This window comes from Ixodes scapularis, unplaced genomic scaffold (genome assembly GCF_016920785.2).
Source record: "Ixodes scapularis isolate PalLabHiFi unplaced genomic scaffold, ASM1692078v2 PGA_scaffold2__306_contigs__length_199485367, whole genome shotgun sequence".
NCBI lineage: Eukaryota > Metazoa > Arthropoda > Arachnida > Ixodida > Ixodidae > Ixodes > Ixodes scapularis.
The window spans coordinates 16,124,133-16,144,534 of NW_024609857.1; the positions used below are offsets into that span (position 1 = coordinate 16,124,133).

The 20,402-nt window shown below is 44.7% G+C and overlaps 1 protein-coding gene across 2 annotated transcripts in view; it reads left to right on the forward strand.

Annotated features, from left to right (window-relative positions):
* LOC115326716 (syntaxin-binding protein 5) overlaps window positions 1-20,402 on the forward strand; it is a 51,239-nt gene that overhangs the window by 15,075 nt on the left and 15,762 nt on the right. For both annotated transcript variants that reach the window (XM_029987637.4, XM_029987638.4), the window contains exons 9-20: window positions 456-531; window positions 3,112-3,266; window positions 3,365-3,437; window positions 3,892-4,042; window positions 4,772-4,839; window positions 4,924-4,964; window positions 6,482-6,681; window positions 8,752-8,877; window positions 10,793-10,947; window positions 13,292-13,380; window positions 16,086-16,198; window positions 19,366-19,375. In XM_029987637.4, the coding sequence (XP_029843497.3) occupies window positions 456-531; window positions 3,112-3,266; window positions 3,365-3,437; window positions 3,892-4,042; window positions 4,772-4,839; window positions 4,924-4,964; window positions 6,482-6,681; window positions 8,752-8,877; window positions 10,793-10,947; window positions 13,292-13,380; window positions 16,086-16,198; window positions 19,366-19,375 (1,257 nt within the window). The remainder of the gene's footprint in view (window positions 1-455; window positions 532-3,111; window positions 3,267-3,364; window positions 3,438-3,891; window positions 4,043-4,771; window positions 4,840-4,923; window positions 4,965-6,481; window positions 6,682-8,751; window positions 8,878-10,792; window positions 10,948-13,291; window positions 13,381-16,085; window positions 16,199-19,365; window positions 19,376-20,402) is intronic.

Genomic DNA, 20,402 nt, shown 5'->3' on the forward strand with positions numbered 1-20,402 from the left:
CCAGTTGGTCCCAGCAGATATTCCGAGTCGACTTTGATGGGAAATAAGCAGAACTGGTAAGAGTTTGTGCATCCCAAAATTTTGGCCACACACCATGTTTTTGAGATTTAGCAACGCTAAAACCCGAGTCCATGTGTTTATTCATTTTAGCAACGCTAAAACGAATAACCATTTCCACGTAAACCAGTATGAAAAATTGTGAAAAAGGTTTGCATGCATGGTTACAAATGGCTCTTGTAACACCACCTTGCTGAAAAAACAACAACAAATTGTTTGTTTTGCATACTTTTTACAAAATGTAGTGCATGCTTCATTGGGAAAGGCTTTGAATGAGTCAGCTTAGCGAAGTGACTAAACTTGCTCATTTCTTTATCATTACTAGTTATGTTTCTATCCATATATTACACTATGTTTGTGCTTGTGCTTTGCCAACTTCTCTCATTTATTTTGTCTAGTGAGGAACACCAAGGAAGGCAAGCCTGATCCCTGCAAGCCCATCTACAAGGTAGAATGGAGGACCTTGAGGGGAGCGTACGTACAGATCTTCTCAAATCTTTCGGACCATAGGCTAAAGGTCTCCTTGTATACATGCAACCTAGCATGTTAAGTTTTGATTTTATAGGCTCTACAGATACGAGTTTCATTTGCGGAGAGAGAGAGAGAGAGAAACTACCTCGGTCGCTCTGGAGCAAAGTGTTGGCCTATGGATTTTAATGCTGCCAGTTCCAATCGCCCCTAACCCAAAATGAGTCTCGCAGTGTAAATATTGTGTGGCATTTTATTTTTTCTTAAGAAAGTTTATTTTAAAACATACACGTCCTTCCCACGCACAAAAAAAAGAAAAAAAAAAAAGTTTGGAGGGGGGGGTTGAGTTTGATGTTTTTACAATGGAGTAGAGCAGCTTCAGGGAGGGAAGCACATTGGACATCACGTGAATTTGTTGGTGTGGGCGAAATTTCGGTCCCCTACGAATGTTTAGCTGGATACAGTTGCCGACCGATTTTTCGGACTCTGAGGGGACCCCGAAATTGTCCAGATAATCAAGGAGTCCGAAAAATTTATTTCAGCCAAATTATCAAATTTTCGCGCATATTCCGCTGCGTATTGTCCCCTTTCCACTTGCTTGATGTCAAGTTTAAGTTCTCGTGCAACTTCCGCTTTATATTGTTCATTTTTCACTTGTGTGTTTATCTGTTTGGCTACGGTACTGTGCTTTGTTGGCACCTTCGTTGGCACAAACAGCAAAGTTGAAGTTGGCGCCATTTGGCACTATTTGGAGACAATGTTTAGTCCACCTAGCTCGCTTCAATACTAAGCCTATCGGCAAAAAATCTTTGTGCTCGAAGACCACAAGAACGGCAAACAATTGCTCTTCTCGCGGTCGCACCCGAAAAACACGGACCACAAGAAGAACTAGAAGAACCATAAGAATGGGCAGTTGGCTGCCATGTTGGCTATAGTGGAACCGAAAAACCTGACTACAGCCTCAACCCAGCTTGTTTATTGCATACAACGTGGTATTGAGGCTACAGGGCAAAATCAAAACAACTAAAAGGGCGGCGACTAAGCTTGCGGCGCTATCGCAGTTGCTGTTTTGTGGCGGTAAACCGAGGTAATCACTCAAATTATGTCAGAAATATCGAGCAGTAAGCTTTATGGCATCCGAAATTTCGGTCAATGTTATACATTAACTCTATGGGGTGAGTGAAGGTTCGGCGAAAATGTGCAAATAATCAAACGTTTCCAAAACATCGACGTCCAAAAAATCGGTCAGCGACTGCAAACGGAATTGGCGACCTCTCGGGGTGGGCATTCGCTCGGAACTTTACAGTAAGCTCCCCAAATATTCTTTTTTTTTACTTGCGAAGAGAAGTAGATTTCTTAAAAAAAAAAAAGTTTCGTTCAGCTATTGGTTGCTTCATGGGCAAGGAATTGTTCAGTGTTACGTCACGACGAAGCAAATTAATGAAAAAATAACAAGAGGGGCAGGTTTCATTTGAAAGTTGCATACTGTCTTTCTGCTGGCCCATTTACTGGGTGTGGAGAGGCCAAGATCTGTATCGAAGTTGTAGCATAGCTTATCATTACAAGGAAATACTTGTGCAGATACTATTCACATGAGTAGAGTGGTAAAAGTTATTATGATCCTAAGCAAAAGATGATGGTGGTAAGAAAATTCTTTGATTTGCTTTCGGTTGTTTTGGGACTGTTCTGTTAGTCAGAGCTATAGTTGAAATCAAGATATCTGTTTTGGACTTTTGTTTGTGCTCTATATACCTTTTGATTCTTTCTAGTAATACAGGTGGTTCTGTTCGTAAGCATTTGCATTATTCCCATTCATTTTTCTCAATTTCTACTGAGGTAGTGATGTGTGCCCAGGCTAGCCGGTGAAGATGTGCTAATGTCTTCGAATGAAGTACAGAGCTCCGACCATTTGTGTTCGTCCTCCATTATTCTCCATCTCACAACTTTGCTATCGAAGGCACGGGTGTAACTCTGAAACACCATTGTCTGCAAGTGCACTTGTGCGAAAACATCATTTTATAAAACAAATTGCCATAGTCACTGGCAAGCTGAGGACAGTGGGGAGGAGCTTCAGTTGTTCCGCCTCTAGCGCGTGCTCCCTACCTTCAACAACGCTTCGGCGTCTCGTGCACGCACGCACAGCCGCAGCATGGTGGAAGGTGTGGAGTGCATGCCGGGGGCTAGGCAAGACACGCCCTGCCCTTCTCACTCTGTAAGTGACTGTGGTGCTCGTGCTTCCCATAACACTGCACAGAACTCCTGATACAGTTCCTGGCTTGGTTTTGTCATGTTAGTTTTGTGCTTCTCCAAATCGTTTTAGTTTTACTCTGGTGTTTATGCGCACCACTTTAAACTGAAGGGTCTCTTCTAGAAATTTTGTTTGTCGCATTAGTCGGCAATCCCGGTGTTAACAGCATACCGGCAATCCAGGATTTGTTGATAGTTTAATGCTAGTCAAGTCCACAAATCCTGATGTACTAACCTTGCAGGGTGAGCCTAGAAATTATTTTCAGGTTTTCCACGTCGGCAGAACATTGCAACTTCTCGCTGATCGTTTTTTTTTTCTCCTTATTTCTGTCGTTGCAGAGACTCCTTTGTGATTTTCTCTGGGGGCCTTCCTTTCGAGAAGAGTGGCCAGACACCTGCTTTGACTGTTATTCATGGAAAAACCACAACAGTTTTGGAAATGGAGCACAACATAGTTGACTTTGTAACCCTCTGTGAAACCCCATTCCAGAGTGGTGAGCTGGCACTAGTTTCTTTTTTTAATGGCAGTACTTGGTCTTTTTTGTTACGTCCAGGTTTGCGCTAACCTCTTTCCTTTTCTTCTTTCTTGCAGACTTCCATGAACCCTATGCTGTTGTTGTTCTTCTACAGAATGATCTAGTGGTGGTTGACCTAACAAGCCAAGGGTGGGTAACGCCTGACCGTGTTTCTGGAAGCTTAAAGTGGGATGCCGGCGTGGAAGGACAGAATGCTTGCACGCATATCTGTTCTCTACAAAACACTTAAAGTGCCAATCATTGATTTCCCTTTAATCAGCTGAGCCAGTGAGGAGTGCGAGTGGTGTCACGCACAGATTGCCACACAATGATAGTGGCAAACAATTTCCGCTGTTGCCACAGAGGCTGCATTGCCATTGAGCGCGATACTGCTCGCCCTCCTCACCGGCTAAGATAATCAAAGAGGATCAACGATTGGTGCTTCAGGTGCATTGCAGTCACCACAAACTAACTGTTGAAGTCTGTCAAGTATCTCTAGATTTTTGCTTTCCTATCTTTACATTTACCATGCCACCATTGTGCTTGGTTACCTTGCTGTGTCAACATCATTGTCACGGATGACATTGTTTCTTTGGGTGCGTAGCTACCCATGCTTTCAGAATCCATACTCAATGGACCTGCACGAATCTCCCGTCACTTTTTGTACCTACCTGGCTGACTGCCCGACGGATTTGATACCAGCCTTCTACTCAGTCGGGAGCAAAGCTAACAAGCGGAGCGGATTTTCTGATAAGGTGAGTTCTGTGCGGACTTGGGATGTCCCTAACATCCAGGGCTCCAAGCTGTTTTAAGCTGTCTGAGGAGTGCTGCATGGCACACACCTGTTAACATTGCACCTTCAACACTAACAGAGAGTTGTGATGGTTGAAATTGTCGCTACGCTCTCTAAGGTAGTGTGAATTGGGTAAATCTTTCTGTGTAAAGGAACCATGAAACCATTTGGTGATGCTGTTTTGTTTTTCACTCCTGCATGTGTGATGGATAGGAACTTGTTCAAACACATGCTTCTTTTTATGCCCAAAGCTTTTGATATACACCGCAAGTCTCGCAACTTGTAAGAGTTCTAGTAGTTATTTCAAAAGTACCCTTTTAAATGTTCATAAGTTGCATCAGTGTAAACCAGTCAACCTTGAAGGAACTCTGACATGATCTGTCAGCAGGGACTCACTCATCGGCCACTTTTAACGGAGCCAGGAAGCTGAGGCTCGTAAGAGAGCCAAGTTCGCATGCGCGTTGTAACAAATGTTGTCAAACACTAGCTCTGCCAAACGGACGAATTGGTGGGTTCTGCCACTAAGTAGAGTTTATCCATAAAACTAATATCTAAAAAAAAAATTGGTTATGATGAATTTAAATTGCCTAGTTTGTTAGATCTTATGTTTTGCATGGTATGACCTTTGTTAACATAGTGTGCAGTTGGAAATGATGTGTGATGAGGATACTTATTGATGTTTTATTGGCAGGAGTGGCCAATCAGTGGTGGAGAATGGGGAACCTCTACAGTAAGCTATCCCGAGGTGATCGTGACCGGGCAAGTCTTAATTCCTGCAAAACATTCCTCTTTAGCACCTCACTATCGTTCACCCTATGAATTCCTCATTGTCTTTCCTTGCAGGCATGCAGATGGCTCCTTGAAGGTTTGGGATGCATCTTCAGGTAAGGAGCAAGTCAGCTTAGTAGTTTTTCTAATACAATATATGACCAGCTAGGGCTTTTTCCTGAAATACGGGCACAACCCGTATTTCAGCCAGTCTTGAACTTTGCGTTTTGCGGAAGGCGTCGACTTTGTTTGTTTGTTTGTTTTTTGTTTGGACACAAGGTCTTAGGATAAAGGGAGATGGGTTGTGCGAATATTTGAGTTTTCGAATAGTAGTTTTGAATAATATGCTATTCGATTTTTGCTTCAAGATGAACTGCAATATAGTTTTCAGAGGGTCATCACGTCGGGCTAGCCCCGTTGAGTGCTCTTCTCACTGAGCGCCTGCGCACTGCGAGGAAGTAATACCCGCGGAGCTCGCGGGCATTGCAGGTATTGCTTCCCCACAGTGCGCAGGTGCTCGGTGAGAAGAGCACTTAACGGGGCTAACCCGCCACAATCAACACTTGGAAAACTATATTGCAGTTCCTTGTGAAGTGAATATCGAATTCGAAACTACTATTCGAAAACTAGAATATTCGCACAACCCTATCTCCCTTTATCCCAAGACCGTGTTTCCAAATAAAAAAACAAACTCAGTCGAGTAGGGAGCAATGTCTTGATAACCGGAGTTCATAATGTTTGCTTGTTTTTTTGCGTTGTAAAATTTTATATTTAAGGAATAATATTGGCATATAGAAATCAAATCTATAAATCCTCTTGATTAGGATAGATGTGACAAATTTGTCATTCACATGCCAGAGTTCATAAATATAAAATCTATGTTTAGAAGTGGACAAGTGGAAATTTGGCAACAACTCTGAGTATGGCTGAATTTTCGTTTAGGCATAGTGCACTGTAGTAAAAGGCTTAAAGAAACTATTCAATTAAAAGATATTCAACCAAAATCATTATTCGCTTTGACTTCACTTCAAACTCAAAATTCACTATTCGCACAAGACAAGAAAAAGGCAGATACTGCCTGACGAGGCCCAGTCACCCTAGTATACTATTAAAGAGCAAAAACAAAACATTGGTCGAAAACAAGAGCACAGTATTATGAATCTTGCTACATCCACAATAAGAAAAAAGTACTCATTATATACATACTTTGGCTACATTGAACGAAAGCACTCAAAGAAATTTTAATTAAGAAGACCCATTGACGGTGCTATACACTATGAATATGGAAAGAAATTGGCCCACTAAATTTATTCTGTAGGACATAAAGAGAGCTATTTTTTTTTTTCATTGTTTTTTTTAAGCTGTGATGTGAAACACTATTTTGTATTATTCCCATAACATCTGGATGATTGTTTAAAAATTGAGGTACTAAGTATGCTCATTTTTGATTTCTAAAGGTTGTCCTTAACCATGATATCCTGTAGAATTCATGTCTCAAATGATAATGAGTGGTACTATAATGGTATATCTAAAAAAAAAAAAAAATTGGGGTTTAGTCATGAGTTGCAGAGACAGGCTATTTCAGGGTGTGTGTGTGGAGGAGGTCTTAATTTGTGGACCTTTGGTGCCGCAGTGACCCTGCAGGTCCTGTACCGCCTGAAGACCTCCAAGGTGTTTGAGAAACCCAAGAACAGGAGCGTGCAGGACGACGACCCCTTTGCCGTGGAGAAGGTTGCCTTCTGCGCTGAGAGCCGTCTGCTCGCAGTGGCTGGGTCCAGTTTCTACCTCATTGTCTTTGCTTTTAAGAAGCAGGAGGCCTCTGTAGAAGTGGAGGTGAGCTGGCATCCACTGCTTTTATGACGTGGTGGAGGAGACTGCGCCTTTGAGGAAAAAAATCTGGGATTGTCAGGAAGTGTAGTCGGTTTGAAAGCGAAGGCTTTCAAACTGACTAAACCGAATGCCCTCCTTCACGATAGCGAAGGAGGGCATTCAGTTTAGTCAGTGGCATTCAGTGGCTTGTGGGCCATCTGAATGCCCTCCTTTGCTTGCACCCATGCCAGAGCTTCACTTGTTCCCTTGATGTAGGGGATGCTGATGCGTGTGATTGGCCGGCGTTGCGTATCAACCTGCGACTGGCGGTGTTGTCAACTTTGGTTCTGATGACAGACAATGCGGTGTATGAACCATTTTTGGCAAAGGTGGCTTCGTTCTTGTCATATTGAAACCGCGACCCTTTGCTATGATTGCAGTCTCGCAAGGAGAAAGTTGTCTTGAAGAAAGGTTTGTGACAAACCAGTCGATGCTGTATGTTGTCCTGTTTTACTTCGCCAACCTCTTTTCGAGGCTGACAGAGATTCTGGTATCTTTTGACTGTTCACAAGCGTTCCGGTCTCCTTAGCAGTCATGACTGCCAGAAACACCCTGGAGAAAAGACAGTGATTTAAGCAACAGGACCGAGCTCAACTTGGATGAACTCTGGCACCTCATCCAATTCTGCCGGAGTAACACTTATTTTGGCTTTAAAGGGGAGTACTTTAAGCAGTCCAGTGGAACCGCAATGGGGGCCTTCATATCTGTCACCACGGCAAACCTGTGCATGGAAGCCATAGAGCAAAAGGCTCTACAGTCTTTTGCCGCAAGCCCCAAAGTGTTTCTGAGATATGTGGACAACTGCTTCTGCATCATGAAGAAGTCTCAGGTGGATAATTTTTTGACACACCTCAATTCCATTGAGCCTGACATCCAATTCACCGTAGAGTGGGAAAAAAAAAACACCTTACTGTTTCTCAATGTGCTTGTAAAAAGGCAGGGAGATCATCTGCTGTTCTCAGTTTACCAGAAGCCAACACACACCGAAAGGTACCTATAATTTGACTCCAACCACCCAACGAGTCATAAAGCAGCTGTGGTTAAAACACACCTATCGAGGGCAAAGAACCTTTGCTCGACTGATTCTGACCGACAAAAAGAAAAAGCCATCATTTGCGACCTCAAGAAGAACGGATATACGGGCAGCTTCATACACCACATTGCCCGTTGTCAAAACCGAAGTTGACAACACTGCCAGTCGCAAGTTGATATGAAACGCCGGCCAACCACGCGCATCAGTGTCCCCTTCATCAAGGTAACAAGTGAAGCGCTGGCACGGAAATCGCTAATTTCCAGCCATTGGAAATTAGTGATTTTCAAACCAATTCCAAACCAAACACCAAATTTCAAATTTCAAACCCAAAACCAAATTTCAAACCAAACAAGCCAATTTCAACCATTGGACGCTTTATGCTGCGACCAAAAGATCGGCCCCCTAAAGAGAAAGCACAAGGTGTGGTGTCTGCGGGGAGTGCCCATCCTCGTACATCGGCAAAACAAAGAAGTATTATGAACAGATTCGTCAACGCAAGGCTGATGTGTGCAACTTCGATCAAGAGCGCAGCGCAGTTGCTGAACACTGTGAAAAAAATGACGACCGCCTTGATTTTCTTTAGACACGCATCCTGGACATTGAAACTAACCCTCGCCGGAGTCTCTTCCTTGAATCTTGGCACATTCAGACCACGTCAACAAACATTAATAGGGCTCTTGGCACACTGCCATCTGTGTATGTGACTGGGCTCCACCACGTGTCATCAAAAAACGGCCAGAGAGGAAGAAGGTATCGTGCGCGTTTGCCTCCGTCATAGAGGGAAAAGAAGATTGCGGCTCCTTTCCTCCATAGTTGCCCCCGAAGAAGAAGCCGAACAGGTTTTGAAACGTTGGGCCCCTGATGTCGTCATAGTTTTTATAAATATTAACTGGGGGTGTATCACCGAGGCTCCACTGTAGTTAATGTTCTTAGTTGACCTTGGCAGTCTTTGTGCCATTAAAACCAAAGCAACCACTGAATCGGTCAATCCTGTTGTCCAGGTGCTTGAGACCCCCATACTCTACGAGGTTGACGATGAAGGCGATTGTTCCCCGGAGTGCGAGTATCAGCGTCAGTCGTCTCAGCAAGGTTCCTGCCCTAGTGCCTTGGATGAAACTTGTAAAAAGGTGAGCACTTTGGCCTCGGGCTCTTCCAACGTTTTTCTTTCTCCCTCCTAGCACGACATTGTGGTTGTTGATGATAGTTGAACATTGCGCAAGCTATGAATCAAAATTTGATTTATTTTGGCATACTTGCTGGCTTTGCTGTGTAAAACATTGAATTTTTCATTTCAAGTAGGCATGTGAAAATAGTAGATTTTGTTTTTAAAGCGAATAGGGGTTTCGGCCAAACATCCAAGGACCCGTGGGGGCCTGTGGACAACGGTTAGAGAACTGCCGCTCTAAGCCTTTCACTAATGCAACATGCTTAAGCGAAATGCCAGCTGAACTTTTGAAGGTCATTTCCAAGCTTCCACTTGTCCATTTCTAGGATAAGTTCATTTTTATTTAACTGTATTTATTGACTGTGACCTCCAAAAGTCGAATGCCTACATTGAGATGGCAAGTGAACGACGCATTTGACTTAAAATTAAACCTATAGAGATGTCCAGCTATACCTAATAAAGGGGATTTATAAATATTCTTGCTATATGCAAACATCTTCAGTCATGTACAATTTACGCAGGTTGTTAGAGCCAGGGCATCTCTGCTTAACATGTACAGCGTGCCCCCAAAAATAAATTGCAGTGTTTTTTTTTTATTGCGAAAATAAAATATGCATCGCCGAACGCTCATCCTCCGCCCAAAGGTAGCACTAGAGGTTCGAACCAGATGGCAAAGTTTAAGCACGAATCAATATCTTGTTCAAAAGCGATAAGTGATTCTCTGAAAATTGTCAATTGGAAAAATGGGGCCCTTTTTCGCCTGTTTTCGGTTTCCGGTGCCACAGAGCTCCATGTATTCGAGAGATCGTCGACCGCCGTTTTCCCATAGAAATTTTCAGAAGATCGCATTACTTGGGGTTCCGTGTTTTCGGAGTTTATTTTTGTTTGATTCCCAATTCTCCGAAATTCAGAGTTTAATTTCGCAGTGTTTCTTATTAAATATAAATAAATAATATCCAAATGTAAACATACGCTGGACAAAAAAAAATGATTGTATCAATTAATTTTTCCATCAATTGTATTTGGCGTTGGTGCTATTACTACTGGCAATACTAATTTGTCCTACTACAAAAATTGCACACATGTGTTGCTTCGATAAATTTTGATACCTTAATATCGATAAACCCCTGGAGGTAGTCGCTGGGAAGCTTGTATTCATTCCGTACTATCTCATCCACCTACCCGCGGCCGCACGGGGTAGAGTGGTAAAGCATGTAATAGGGAAGTTTCAGCTGTCCCTCTTCTCTACTTTATGCATTTTCTATGGTCCATAGATTTCACTTTTACAACAGCACAACCTCTCCTTCCTCTAAAGCACAAATAGGATGACCCGGACTGGAAATATAAATGGTGACTTTTGTCGTGACCCGAAAGTATGAAGACCTGTTGTCCTGACCGAAATTGGAAACAAAAGTGTGGTGGCATTTTCCCAGGGCCATTGACACTATGCGCTGATTAAACCATTAATTGTAAAATACCTTTGTGTGTGTGTGTGTGTGTTGGGGGGGGATTGGCACATCAAAATTCTAAGTTCATCAGATAAATTCGAATTGACCAAAATTTTACCAGCAGGTGTTTCTCGGAGTTTTCAGATGTATCTGTAAGACGGAATATTGAAAGCTCATGCTAAAGGCTGGACAGCCAAAGGTCCTCCCTGTGAATTCTCACTGTCTGTCACTATAGATTTCTGTAGTGCCGCGAGGTTTTTTTTGAGACATGTACTACTTATACTTAGTCCTTCAACTGATTGATGCATATACTTGGCACCATACTGTTGAAACCCATCCTGCCAGAACAATGGACCCCGCCTCGCAGCCTCAGCGCTGTCAAGGGGCATTCTCAGACGAGTTACCCCGCCATCTTTTCTCCGACTGCAGGCCGGGTCCGAGCACTACACCGCTCTGACCGTCAAGACGGGGCCACAGAAGTGGGGGACGGGCTTCCAGCCGTCCCTGGTGTGCATGCTTCCGTGGGTCCGTGGAGAGACGCCGGGTCACATAACTTCCCTCAGCGTCAACTCTACATACAATCTGTACGTTGCTCCTCCTGTGCCTCTTCTTTGTCCTGCGCTGGTTTTCTCCACAACGTCGTCGTTACTTGCGTTGCTGGTTTCCCCCCTCTATCGGAAAGGGACGGTTTTCAGAACCCCGAATGCTTTTATGCGTTGGACTTCTGAGAGACAATGCTTGAACGAAGGGATAGAGGGGCTTCCCTCGCCATTGTCTGATGCGTTCCAAGGTAGTGTGTTTGAGGTGTGAGCGTTTAGGGCACTGGCTAGGTGATGGAGAGGAGGAGATGGGAGCATCTGTGGACTTCAGAGCGTCGAACTGTGGTTGGAATGTCTGTTTGAATGCCAGAAGCCTGTGTTTTAGGCATTTGAACTGTCAGTAAAGACAAAGGCAGCTAGCCTTTCTGTCTACCCATTAATCATTCCAACCAGAGCTCAGTGCTCTGACATCCCTGTATGCTCTCATCTTCTCCTCTTCCTTAATTTCTGTTCGTATTGAAGGGGTTCAGCTGCTTTCATCCACCTTTCCATCCAGTCCATCGGATTCTGCTGACTACCGATGTTCTCAGTTGGAAAAATCTTTTCTATCTGAAGTAGCTAGTTTTCCAGGTTTTACAACCTTTTTTTTCTTTTGTGCCATTGAAGTCTAATCAGTTGTATGATTAATGAGTCGTTGGGAATGATGTGTCACTTTCTTTGTCCTTGTGTATCTAATTTTTAATCGTATTTTGCTGCAAAGTTAGTGTAACCTTTATGCCAAGTTTCCTAGTCATATGTTGGCATAGGGAATTGCTTTTGGATGTAGAGGTGATAGTTTAGGGGACGAACATCACACATGCTTTCTATAGCCAGAGGCTTGCTACAGGACACGTTTTAAAAAAAATGGCAATATACGTGCCTGCCTTTTTACTTATAGGGCAACTCCGCTTCATTTTTTGTTTTGAAAAAACAATGCAGTCCTCTTCAGTATCACCTAAGAAGACCACACGTCAAATATTACGACACAGTTCTTTCTAAATGTTTCTTAAACGGTCCGGCAAACTTTGCAACTCACCAAGTTGCCGAAATCGGCTGACTCGAGCGGGCGAATTCAGGCGCAACCAACAGCGCAGTCAAGGCTACGGCATGGGCGGAGCCAACATTGAGCTAAACGCCATCTACATGGCCCCCTTTTGCTTGTTTTTACTTCTCCGATCGAGCGTAGCGCGTGACGTCAGCAACGTTGCCTCTCGGCGCTCAGCGGTGTCCACGTGATTGACGTACACGCCTGCGCAGCGCGCTTCTTGGGAGCAGACCAACCGCCCGCCGTGGTCCCGCCGTTACCGCCGTCTTCCGCGTCACAACCACCGTCGTCGTCTCACCGTTTGTGATTATTGCCTCTTGGAGTTTCGTCCACACTATGGACACCACATGCGCAGAGTCCCAGACTTATGCCGCAGTTGTGCAGACGTCGTCGAATGCCGTAGACACCAAAACGTGGCGAAGAGTGCGGAGCAGACGACACTCGCGCCTGCCGCACGCCCGCCCGCCCCCATCCCGCCCGTTTTTGGGCCGAGGATCACGTGACCTCTCGTACCACGTGATGGCCATGTACTTGGCGGCCCGAGGCCAATGTTGCCGGACGGAGCCGAAGTTTCGGTTTCGATTTCCACTCGTGTTTAAAATTAGATTTAAAAATATATATCCCATTTTTCGCGAAGCAAATGACGTAGTGTCTTTTACTAGGGCTTTTTAATTCGAAATCACTCATTATCCCGAAATCTTCGGAATTGAGCTGAGTTGCCCTTTATCGTGGTGTTCCATGTGCACAGCTGTATTGCAGAAAAATAGCAGACCACTGAGGCTGCAGTGGTTTCGCCCTACACGTGACAAGGAATGTGTAACCATTAAATGACTGTCCATACGTTTTGGATAGATTAATAAAAATGTGTAACTACACTCCATCTCACTAGTTGCGTGCAGTGCCAGCAAAAGCAATGCCAGCGAGGGGAGAAAGGGCGAGCACTAGGAAGGCTGGGGAAGAGGAGAGAACCCTCTTCTGTCTAACATACCTAGTGCTCTCCCTTTCTCCTCTTGCGCTCCTCTCCCCTGTTGCCTTCCTAGTGCTCGCCCTTTCTCTCTTTGCCTGGCGTCGCCTTCGCCTGTACTGCAGACAACTAGTGACACAGAGTATAGGTTAACTACCAGTGCCGCTTCATTGGAAAATGCCGCTAAGTCGAGAAGGCATCTTGTTAATGAAGCAATTAGTGGGAAAATGTTTGTCGTGGTAAAGAAGAAAATTTCAGAAAAGGCAAAGGACACATACGATTTTTCAAAATGAAATCGTGGTTCTAAGTGGAATTTTTACAAATCTTTTCTTTTTTTACAGATTAGCCTATGGCAATGAGTGTGGATTAGTCATTGTTGACCTGTCTACAAAAACATGCGTGCTAAACTTGGGCACTCCTGACTTGTACGGTAAGAGCGCTTTCATCTGATCGGCAGTGCAAAACTTTGCCAAGGCAGTGATGTGTTGTGAAGAAAGTTGATTCCTCTTCTAAAAAAGAGACTGGGTGAGATGTGTCGGATCAACCGAAACATTGTTCATTTGGCTTGCAAAGCAAAAAACTCTCTCCAGATAAATTTTTTTTTTATTTATTTATTGATACTCTTAGCCCTTTACAGGGCTTTAAAAAAGGTGGAAAGGTGTTTAAACAAAGCAAAGGAAACAATCATGCACACACAGTTTATGCAAGGCCTGAACAAAATGGAATAAATACTTACACAATAGGGGGGAAAAATACTCATTCATGGACAGTTGATTCATTGCTTAACGATGCAATTAACAAGAGCAAGCACGAAGAAAACACTTTAAAAAGCAAGTAATCATTCACAAAATATTGAACATGACCAAAAAATAAATGTTATTTGCAAAAAAAAAAAAAAAAAACACATTAGCATTGATATTATATATATATATATTGCCGCATATAAGTTGACCTTTCTTTTTTAGAAAGTGAGCATCTGAAATTAGGGGGGTCGACTAATACGCCGAGTGATCTACCAATACGCGGAGTCGGGCTATCTGCGAGTCGGAAACGTCAGAAATGACTGTTTAGCAACCGAATGCAGGTCCTAGGGACTTTTTCGCGGTTTAAGGATAGGTTTGTATTACTTGTCAAAGACAACGACCAAGAAACTTTGTTTTCTGAAGTATAAACAGATTTTAACATTTAATAATATGTTTAAACAACATAGAAATCATCCATCGATAAAGAAACACATTGGTTGCTGCTTGCGAAACTGAAATGTGAACTCTGTGGGGAAAAATGTAGGGGATTTGTACCTAGATATTCAAGGAAGAAAGGCTAAGAAAAAAAGCTCGAGGTACCCCTAAGCATTTCGTATGAGTTCTGAATGCGAAAGCATGCAAGCCGCTCTTCCGCTTCCCTTGTCGTCTGCTCGTCCGCACCCTTTGCCGTTTGCTACGTACTAGCGTGCGCGCGCTTCGGGATCTCCGAGGCCGTGGCGCAGCAGCGAGTGGGAGCCCCGTCGACGCGCGCAAGCCAATGGAACCGAAGGTGAAAATGCGGAAACTAGGAGGCGTTTTCACACTTCCAACTGATGACGTCAGCTCGCTCCTTGAGACAGTTAATGTAAAAGAGCCTCCATCAGTCATACGCATGCTCGTTTTGCGGTGCGGCAGTTGCACTTCCAAACTTCCCTTTGTTGATTTTCTCAGTGGTAACAAGAATGCCCCCGCAGCCACACCATCAGTGCAGCACGTCTTTTAAATGCAAAGTGATACTGTGCGCCAAAGAAAAAAAACAGTGTTGCAGCCGAACGCAACTTTGGAGTCTCGGAAAAGTGCGTAAGCGGATGGCGCCAGCAGCGGGACAAGCATTTTGCGTGTGCTGGTACGCGCCGGTCGTTCCACGGTCCCAAACGCGAACAGTACCCAGCAGTTGAAGAAGCAGTGAAAGAATGGGTGCACAAGCAACGATCGAAGAGCCTGAGTGTGTCGTACGACGACATCAAAGGAAAGGCACGCGCCGTCGCCATCGAGCTGGACATCGACAGAAACGAAACAGTGTGTCAGCACCTGCTGGATGCGTACGAGGAGAAGCGGCTGAAATTTCACCGTTACGTCTCCGAGTTGCGAACGAAAAACGGTTGCATGCTTGGCCAGATCGGCAATGCCGACCAGACTCCAGTCCGGTCTGGTTCGATATGTCCAGCAGGAGGACTGTCTCGGAGAAGGGAGAGCGGCAGGTGCGCTTGCTGACGACAGGCAACGAGCACAACCGCTTCACCGCCATGCTGTGTTGTACAGCGGACAGCCACAAGCTGCCACCCTTCCTCATGGTATGGACTGCCAGCCGACATGGTCCGCGAAGCATTTTCAAAGTGCTCCATCTCGGCGCTGCTTCACCCGACCGGCCCCAGTGACCCTCAAGACACAGAGAGCAGCGACTGGGTTGTTGTGTTGACCAGTGACGATGACGACTATGAGGCCTAAGGCCTCTTATGTGTGCCGCGTGCACCGTGTGTGAATAAACATTTTTTAATCAATTTTGCGTTACTCGCAAAAAAAAAAAAAAAAATTATTGAGAGGGCCAGAAATTAGGGTGGTCGACTTGTATTCGGAGCCGACTTATACGCAGCAATATATGGTAGTCGAGGTTTGTCATAAGTGCTAAGCTTTCTATGAGCGAAGTCATGGAGAGAAGTAAGGGTGTTCTAATTAGTGACAGTGTCCGGGATAGCTCCAATAAATTTTTCACATAGAGAAACTGCCATCTTGGACTGTTTGAGTGAGAAAAAAAAAGTGCAAAGTGCCATCTGTAGGTGGTATCATCAATTGTGCACTTCCTAAAAGCCTTTCATCCCGCAGAACTTGTAAGCCAAAAATAACCGTCTTTATAATTAGATTTCGTTTCATCAGCAAAACTATTTTTGAATTATGATGCTAGTATATTACTAATGCATTACTACAAAATATGTTGCCAGTGATGTTTTCTTTTTCATCAAGATATAGTTCTTTATATTGGAAAGTTTATATTCATCCTTGTTATTTGTGTTTACAAGTGAGGAATGCAGGCATGTGTGAAAAATTTGCGTATTTCAGTATTGCTCGTAACAAAAAAGAAGGGCACTTAAAAATGTCAAATTAATGCTTTCAGGTTCCTCTGACCCATATCAGAGGGTTGCACGATCACCGAAACGGAATGCAATACTGCCTACGAATGATAGCCTCCAGGAGCAGGAGCGCTGTCGCTCACCAAGCGCAGACCAGGTCAGGTTTTTGTTTCTCTTTCTTGCAAAGCAGTATTTCATATCATTTTTTTGCACATGACCTAACGATGGGCTGCTGTGCGATAATGTTTGTTACCACCATCAGCTGGTGCCTGTCAAAGATATACAGTAACTGTAGGCTGCAAGTGTTTGCACTAGACTAGTAAGCTGGCTTCCTTTGTGCTTGTCGTACTAGGGTACCATTGTATGTAGTCGTTTCAGTGTGGTATACATCTAGAAAATGCACCAATGTAGTCTATAGGAGAGACCCGATTGGAGCGCGTTGACAAGGCAATGGCTGGCGAGGGCGCTGCGCACACTCCGGGTGATTCTATTCGAAACCAAGGGGAGCACTCGCTCGGGGCTCAGCTAAAGCGCATCCCACGCTTATCAGCTTCTGGTTTCGGTTTTGCGGCAGAGAGCAGTTTGTCAGTGTCACGCCGTCGTGCCGCCTAACACCGGAATTGCTGTCCGAGAAAGACCGGCCTGAGCCAAGGCGATTATTCTGACTGTTAAAGCACGAGATCTGTGCCATCCCTGTAACCAACGAACGTGCTCTTCGACACAGTTTATCTTTTAAATGTAGGATCCGGGTATAAATATTTGTTTATTTGGCAGTGCCTGTTTCATTATTTTACACCAGGCACAACAGGTAAAAAAATTATGTTGAAATTGCCGCTGTCCTTACGCCTATTCTCGACGAAATGCATTAGCATTTGGCTCGGGGGTTTCGACTCAGTGAAGGACGGGAGCCCCAACCTCGCAGCGGCCAGCACACTTTTGTCTCTGGAGAGCCAGTCCGTTTTTCCGGGCGTCGGCAATTTTGGATGCAGCCACCATAGCTTCTCTCGAACGCCGCCTACGGTCCGCTTGCTGTTCGCTCTGCGTTTGCGAGATGTAGGACTTGCACTGAACTACGACGAGCAGGAAGCTTCTCGAACCTTCAAACATTGTGTGTGCCACTTAGATATCTGTAGTTGCATTAATTTTATAATGCGAGCGCAGCTTCAAAGTGGCTGTGAGCTAGCAAACGACGCAACGACCAAGCCCGCATGCGCGTGCTTCCTAACGATTTTGAAGATGCACGATGGCACATGCGCATTGTCGCGACCATCACATCCCCTGCAAGAGCGAGGAAAAGTGAGTGCAACAAGCAAATTAACAGAGAAGCGAAGGAGCACGATGGGAGCCGTGCTGCAGCCTCAGGAAACCAATCCCGTCTGAATCGTGATCGTTCGAACAAAGGGCGGCTATGCACTGGGGCAATAAATGCCAACGTATTTAAAAACGGTGGTGACTAGTTTGTTTCGAGCCGTCGAAAGCACATCTCTGGGCACGACGCCGATCAAGCGCGCTCTTCCGCTATACCGATACCAGACACTTTTAAGCGCGTTTGGGCCCGGTTGAGCTGTGGGTGAGAGTCCTCCCTCGAATCGGAATGAAATCACCTGGAGAGCGTGCAGCACCCCCGCGATCTTGGCCACGCGCCCCCAGTGGGTCTTTCGTATTGCAGGAGACTGTACATGTATTTTTCACACTGTACTGCATGTCATTCACTTTAACCCAGCTTTTCTAACAATTTTGTGCTCTGTATGGATATTTTGTACTCTGTATGGATCTCTTAATATTTTGTCATTTTATTTATTTAATGGCAGCCTAGCAAATAAGCCTCTTGGCAGCCAATTTCTTTTTATGGAATTTTAAAACAACTCACAAAAAAGAACATAGCCTAACTTGCAGTGTTTATAGGTCAAGAAAAACCATACTTTTTGTTGTGCATCCCTGGTGGAGCAATAGTATTTTGTCGATTGCAGTCCCAGCTGAAGATATGCTTTTGTTTTGTCAATTCTAATATCACCTGATCTCTCATTTTTCCTTTACAATTTTGGTGTCATCCTTTTTGTGAATTTTGTGCTAGCTTGCACTGCATTCTTGTGGTTATGCTCAGCACTTCTTTGTGTATTTTTAGTCATTAGTTCCCATATGACCTTCCTTAATACCTAATTTTAGAAAAGTAATCCAGCATGCTTTGGCCTTGTTGCTGTGTCACTATCAGCATGATCAATAATTACACTAGCATCTTTGTTCTCTTAGCACGTTCGTCCATGAAGGTGAAATGAAATTTTCGCGGCATTTTCAAGACGCGATTGAGGTTGTCGCATCTCCGCGAAAACCAAAAGCTTAGCTTTTGACCCTTAGTAGGGTGTCCCTTTGCACTCCTTCAGCTTGATCTTCACGGGAATGTTTCTAACTTTTATCAGCATGACACCTGTGTGCCCGTCTGTGTGACTGGGGAACCTTTGGCCTGAAATTTCAGTGTTGCTTGCTGCTTCATTCCTTGTTAGATCTAGCTACAAAAATATCCCTCTCAACAAATTGTTTCATGGGAAGCTATATGTGTCTATAGTCGTCTCTTTAGTAAGGGCATGCCTCATCTTTGGTGGTCTTTTTTTATTTGCCCCATTCGTCTATGAAAAAGTCTGCATAATCCTTTGGTCTTGGAGAGTCCGGTAGAGGCACGTTGGAATAAATATGTGTGTGCCTACCTCCTGTAAAGGGTGCTTCTCTAAGACACCTGCTGCATTGTAGAAAAACTGGAGTGTTCCTTTAGACTGAAATATATTTCAAAATGGGTCACAGTTTTCATATTGGCACAGCTTTATTCGTACATCCTTGAAAGCTAGCCCGATTGAGCAAATAATCTTGATGCTTGAGGTAAGTGCACCACTGCATCACCATGGTGCACTGACTTGCATTCGGAGAAGCACTTCTTTCAGGCCGATGAGAGTGTGAACGTGCGTAGTGGTTGCAGTCTACCGGATGCATATATATCTCATCCTGCGGCAGGACCAGAAGCATTCGTGATCAGACAGTGGCAATTGGTAGCCTCCCCAAAGGTTCCCTGCTCATTCACCCCAGACTATGTACCAGCCAAGCCCACCGTAATCCCCAGTGAAACCCGGCCTTGTTTTCCCGCCAAGCTTGTAGAGACACGTTGTGCCACATTGTAGTTGCGACCCACAGTAACAGTGGTGCGTGTGGTGTGTACTTACCAGCATTTTGTGTGCTTTTTTTTGTTTCATTTCCTTGTCGACTTGCACCCTCCCTCGTTGCACATACTGCCTCCTGCTCTTGCTAATTGTGTGCCCTCCTGTTACCCTCGGACAGAGGTCTATAGGTAGGTAGCACCTCACATTACGGCTCTGGGGGGGAGGGACTGTTTCGGTCTTGGTGCTGGTCACGGGGAAACACCTTTCAGAGTGCCCCACGTTGTTGCCGCAGAGGGCTCGGAGATTTAGTTTCTCATGCACACGCAAACCGCAAAATTTGAATACCCTGGGAACGTAGTAATGGTTACGAGGAGCTGACTGTAATTACGCTCAACCATGATGTGCAGAAGCATTCTCCTGTGGCACTAAAACTGATCAGTGATGTCACTCGTAGCACATACAAGTGTGCCAGAATGGACATTGGAGAGGTAGTTGGGCACAAAGAAAGCGCAAAGCCTGTTATAGTCGGTTACAAGTCAAGAAGGTAGGAGAAGCTCCTCCCACAAGCGTGATGCGCCAGTTTCAAATCCATCCGCAGTCGAAAGAAGAGTTCACTGGAAACGCCCCTTGTTCTGCTTCAATGAATAGATAATGGCTACAGAGTGATGCCAGCTTGTCCTCGACCCCCACTTTTTAAGAAAGCTACCTTTCTATTCATTGGAGAGGGAACCGAGCCCCTGAAAGTGGCCTTTGTATCCATCGGAGGGGGAACCTAAGTTGTATTTGTTTCCATCGGAGGGGGAAAACTCTAATCTCCCTCTCGTGGCTTCCACAATGCTAAGTCACAGTCGAAAGATAAAGCAAATATTTGCAGGAAGGCAAAACCCTGTCCCACGTTGGCCACGACGTCACGGAAACAATGGGACGCTATTGGATGCGGAGGTGGTGGAGGGATATATGAAACGCTTTGAGTGGCATTTGCCGCTACCTTCTTGACTTGTAACTTACTATAAGAGTGCAGGGGAAATACCCGAATTTGTCTTGGGTAAGCCTAGCCTGTATCCTGGGTTGCTCAAAGTTCAGCTGCTTGTTTGGTGCAAGATGCATTGTGTTTTGCTACTTAACTCTTTAGATAGTAGGGAACTGCCATCTGTACGATTTCTTGTGGTACTGCTGGTGCACTCTGAGAGAGTATATGTTTCCTTGTGTCCTGGC